Source organism: Diaphorina citri, unplaced genomic scaffold (genome assembly GCF_000475195.1).
Source record: "Diaphorina citri unplaced genomic scaffold, Diaci psyllid genome assembly version 1.1 scaffold17229, whole genome shotgun sequence".
In the NCBI taxonomy this organism is placed as follows: domain Eukaryota; kingdom Metazoa; phylum Arthropoda; class Insecta; order Hemiptera; family Psyllidae; genus Diaphorina; species Diaphorina citri.
Genome location: NW_007394586.1, coordinates 16810 through 21505, shown reverse-complemented (window position 1 = coordinate 21505; position 4696 = coordinate 16810). Strand labels below are relative to the sequence as shown.

The window sequence follows — 4696 nt, the reverse complement described above, 5'->3', positions numbered from 1 at the left end:
TCAAATGGATGGTTTTACTTACAATTCTTGAAGTTTGGGGTGTTGTTGTTCAGCAGCGCTTTCGATGGCGGATTTGACAGCAGAGTTAACTTGTTTGCTCATGTCTTGTTCAGTGAATGCAGCCATACGTTGGAGCAATTGAGCGGATGGGTAGGTCTTCATGAGTTGGAATACAGCAGCACAACGTAATTCGTGGCTTTCTCCGGTGTTGAGGTAGATGTTGAAGAGAGCAGGTTGGACAGATTTTGGTGATAATCTGGCAACTTGGTCCATGGCGGCAACCATTGAAAGACGTTGGAAGTTGGTGGCTGGGGCTTTTCCTTCAAGGTATGGTTTGAAGACAGCGAGGACGGCGGTATGTCCTAAGTTTCCGAGAGCTTTGATGTAGACTTGAGCTTTCAGACTGTCTTGGTTTCTGGTAGCTTCCTTGAGTTTGTTGGCCAAGTATGGGATGTATCTTTCAGTGATGTCTTTGCTGTTTTTGGATGACAGGGGTCCGAAAGCATGAACTGGGTATTGGTTGTGTGAGTTGTCAGAGTCAACTTGGGCTTTTCTTGCCAAACTGGCGACGGAGAGGATAGCAGAGGTGTTGAGGTGAGCTTGTTTGGTGACTTGAGAGCTGGTGGCAAGGTTCTAAAGAATAACAGAGATAAATATAAGAAATTAACCTCATGATTTTAGGAAAGAATTGAGATTATACATCAAGGAATTCAATATATCACGTCACATTCCCAAGCCAAATTTATCATTTTAAATGCCTCAACAATACTCTTCTTCTTTTATGAAATTTATGTGGGTAGGTATTTTCAATCAATTCCAATACTTACGAAGAATTCCTTGATGTATTCACGGGTTGGGTATCTGGCGGTGTTGGGGAGAACAGCCAATAATTCAGCAGCTTCTTCTCCTTCGACTTTGCCGGATTCAATCCATTGTTTCATGGCCATCAAAGCGGGACCAGTTCCTGCTTGAGCAACGGCGTCACGGTAAGCTTTCCTGTAATATAAATATAACACTTTCAATTCTAGAGTTTCAGTTTTTTTTTCCTCGGGAAAAATAAATAAATAATAATATGGTTAAGCTTTTTTGCTAAAAGGATGGGCGTGAATCGTGAATGTTTAGCTTACTTACCATGCGGTTAATTTGGTGGCATCGGATTGGCTGGATGAAGAGGCCTTGTTTTGTTGGTAGTAGAGTTCGTGAGTGGCGGCTTCCAGTTGTTTGGCGTTCATGGTGCGGATAACTCCGGCGAGGATGGTGAATTTGGAAAGGGTTTTGTGTTCAGCCAAGGTGTTGGGTTCTTGGATTTCTTGACCAATTTGTTGGGCCAAAGATTTGGTGACAGCAACTCCGTCGATTTGTTTGGAAGATTCGATGGAGTTTCCTTTGTTTCCGATGAAGTAGGGCATGAAAGGAGATTTGGGGGCTTGGTTAAGCTTGGGTTCAGGTTGGTGGAATTCTTCGCTGCTGCTGGAGGAAGAAGATGAAGAGGAAGAAGAACTTCCACTTTCTGAGGAGCTGGATGAAGAGCTGCTGGAGTCAGAAGAGCTAGAGCTGGAGCTGGAAGAATCGCGACCTTGTTTCCAGTTTTTGTTGGACATATGGTTGTTCTTGTTGTCATTAGATCCAGAGTTGTGATGGTTGTTGTTGTTGTGGGATCCAGAGTTTTGGTGATTCTTTTGGTCATCATCATTGTAGTCATTGTCTCTGTTATTGTCACTGTGTCTCTTGTTGTTCTTGTTTTCGTTGTTGTCTTCGTTTGAGTTTCTGATGACAGAACGACGGGATCTGATTCTTCTGTTCTTTCCTTGTTCGGAGCTCATGGTGTAGTCGTTGTCTTCGTTGTTCTTGTTTCTGTTTTCATTGCTGTTGCCATTGTGGTTTTTGTTGTTTCTACTTTCGTTGCTTCTGTTGTTGTGGTTCTTCTTGTTGTTTTCTTCGCTGTTGTTATTGCGTCTCTTGTTGTTTTGTCTCTCGTCACTTTCGGAACTGTTGGAGGAAGAGTTTGAGCTGTCAGAGGAAGAGCTGGAACTGTCAGAAGATGATGAGCTGTCTGAGGAGGAGGACGAGGAAGAAGAGGAGGAACTGTCAGAACTGCTGGAGGATGAAGAAGAGGAGCTGGAAGAACTTGAAGAAGAAGATGAGGATGAGTCATCGTCGTTGTGGTGGTTGTTCTTGCCGTTGTTGTTTTGGGCAGATTCGTTGTCAGGGGAAGCTGGGTTGTATTCGTAGATCAAATCATCAACTTTGTTGACGTTGGATGGGAGAGCTGGGGCATTGTTTTGAGCAGCAGAGTGGACGTTGGACAGAGTAACGTTCAGGCGACTGACAACCATTCCCTTTTGTTTGTTGTAGAGTTCGGGACTGATGACAATTTTGTCGGTGGTGACTGAGGATTGGATGGTGTAGTGGCTCAGGTCTCCAGCAATGATGACTCTGCTGGTTGAAGATCTGGACAAGAAGTTAAGAACTTGGTTGCTTGATGGTTCAACATCGTTGCTTCCGGGAAGTCCGAAGTGGTATTCGATTCTGGAGTCACAACGACTGAAGTTCTTGGTCTTGATGATGTCAATAAGGTCTCCGTTTGATCCCTTGAGGTTTGGCATGGGGGCGAGTTGAGGTTTGTTTTGTTGTTCAACTTGTTGCAGAGGTTTGATGTCGTACAAGGTTTCACATTCTCCAGTGACGGTGTCTTCCATGGTCTTGAAGGTTCCGAAAGGTTTGCCGTTCTTGGGTTTCTGGTTGAGACGCGAGCTGACTTCATTTTCGGCTCTGGTGTCAACTTGGAGTTGACTGACAATACTCTTGATGATGTTCAGTTCCCAGGTTGGCAGGTTTTGGCTGACTTGCAGATTCTTAACCTGTCAAAAAGAAAAGACGATATATGTTTAAATTTTGATGTAATAGAAGGACTGTTTGAAAACGACCAAAAATATTCAGTTGATGAAGAGTGGCGTAAAGAATGTATCAATTCTCAATCACATGAACCCTCCATTATGCTCGTAATGCTTTAAATAAAAATATTAATTTGTAAACAAAAGCGAACACTTACAACTCCATTCTTGAATTGGATGGCGAATGGTTTGTCACTGAGTTGCCAGTTTTGGTAGTTGAGGTATTTGTCTGGGATCTCTTGGTTCCAGCCATTGGTTAGGTTGGCGTGAACATCAGAGTGTCTAGCGTTGGTGACCCAAGCCAAGACTGAGTCTTGATTTCTGGGTTGAACCTTGAGGGTGGCTTTGATGATGGTTCCGGTGTATTGGTCAGCTACATCATGAAGAGCAGCTAGGGTGCGGCCTTGGATTTGGTATTCATAGACTTGTCCTTGTTTCCATGCTGAAATAGTAAAGAGGTAGAGTTAGTGAGCGTACTAGTTGTCTCACATAATGAGAACCTTTGTAATAATGGCAGATGGAATTTTTAGTACCTCTTAACCTAGGCACTAGCAATCAAAATTGGTCTAATTTTGTAGGATTTTCCTCACTTAGAATAATTCAAAAATATATACTTAGATCTTAACTCACCACGGGCGTTGTTGTTGTAGTTGTTGTTTCCGTTGTCATTGTTGTTGTTGTTGTTGTTGTTGTTGTTGCTGTTAGCAAGAACACTGGTTGCTACTGTAAAAATAATGGAAATAAAATATTAGTGGAATCCTAGTAGGTAAACTGTATTGAGTTAGATTAATCTAGCAAATTACTGTTATTTTAATTAATTTTCTTTGTGGGAAAAAAACTCAAGTAACTAGGTGGGTACCTACAAATTTAGAGTGGAACTTTTTTCCAAAATTGGAAATCAATTAAGTTATGCTATAGTTATGATTATTATTATTAGTGGCTTTTGCGAATTGGAAAAACTTCGTTAAAAAATTCAAAAGAGATGGAAAAAATCAATAGTTAGCACTCGTAGCTCTAAAATAAAAATGGTATTTTGCAAGTATTAGCAGAGCTTTTAATAAACACTGAAGTCAAAAATTTGAGAGAAAATATTCAAAGTAGGTATAAGTTTAAAAAAAGCACTTTGATAGGGTAATGGAAAGCTTACCTAACAAACAACCGAGTACCACTGGAGACCACATTGTTGCAATATGATCCCAACAAAACTGAATGATCGAGTTATGGGCTGCCAGGCCTTTTATATGAAATTGAAACTTTCTGTTCAGCACTTTTCTTCGTTATCTCCACGTGTGAAATGCTTCCTATACATACTCACAGCTATTGAGATGTTCTTCTGAAGATGATAAGTGTAGTTTTTCAGCCAAGTCCTTTCGTGTGATACTGTGATAAATAAGTATGTTCAAATTTATTTAAGGCTGAAACCTAGCTGATTCTGCTTTAGATTATGCCAGCACACGTTGATACCAAACCGTATGGTATAAAATGTGCTGTTAGCTATTTCGAGGTGAATTCAATCTCGTGAGGAAATGGAGGATGATTTATGAATTAAATTCCGCCAAATATACTGCTGCTTTAACCGCGATTTGAAGAAGAAGAAGAAGATAAAAAAAAGCTCAACCTCACTAGCCTACTTGAGTTCCTACTTTTGGTATAGGTACTTTATACAATTAATTCGTGAGAACATACATATTAGAACGGATAACAAAACCAAATGTCAGCCCAAAGCAATCACTCTCGGGCTGATTGAGAGGCTGACGAAAAACGCCGATCCCGTCTGAACACGGGAAAAGGCGAAGAAGAAG

General features: G+C 41.1%; 1 protein-coding gene across 1 annotated transcript in view; it reads right to left on the bottom strand.

Annotated features, from left to right (window-relative positions):
* Positions 1-18: 18 nt before the first annotated feature.
* Positions 19-4696, bottom strand: part of LOC103523199 (vitellogenin-A1-like) — a 21381-nt gene continuing 16703 nt past the window's right edge. Inside the window, exons 5-9 of the mRNA XM_026832896.1 lie at positions 3525-3576; positions 3053-3336; positions 1132-2861; positions 828-996; positions 19-633 (exon numbers count right to left, since the gene is read on the bottom strand). Coding sequence (XP_026688697.1) covers positions 19-633; positions 828-996; positions 1132-2861; positions 3053-3336; positions 3525-3576 — 2850 coding nt within the window. The remainder of the gene's footprint in view (positions 634-827; positions 997-1131; positions 2862-3052; positions 3337-3524; positions 3577-4696) is intronic.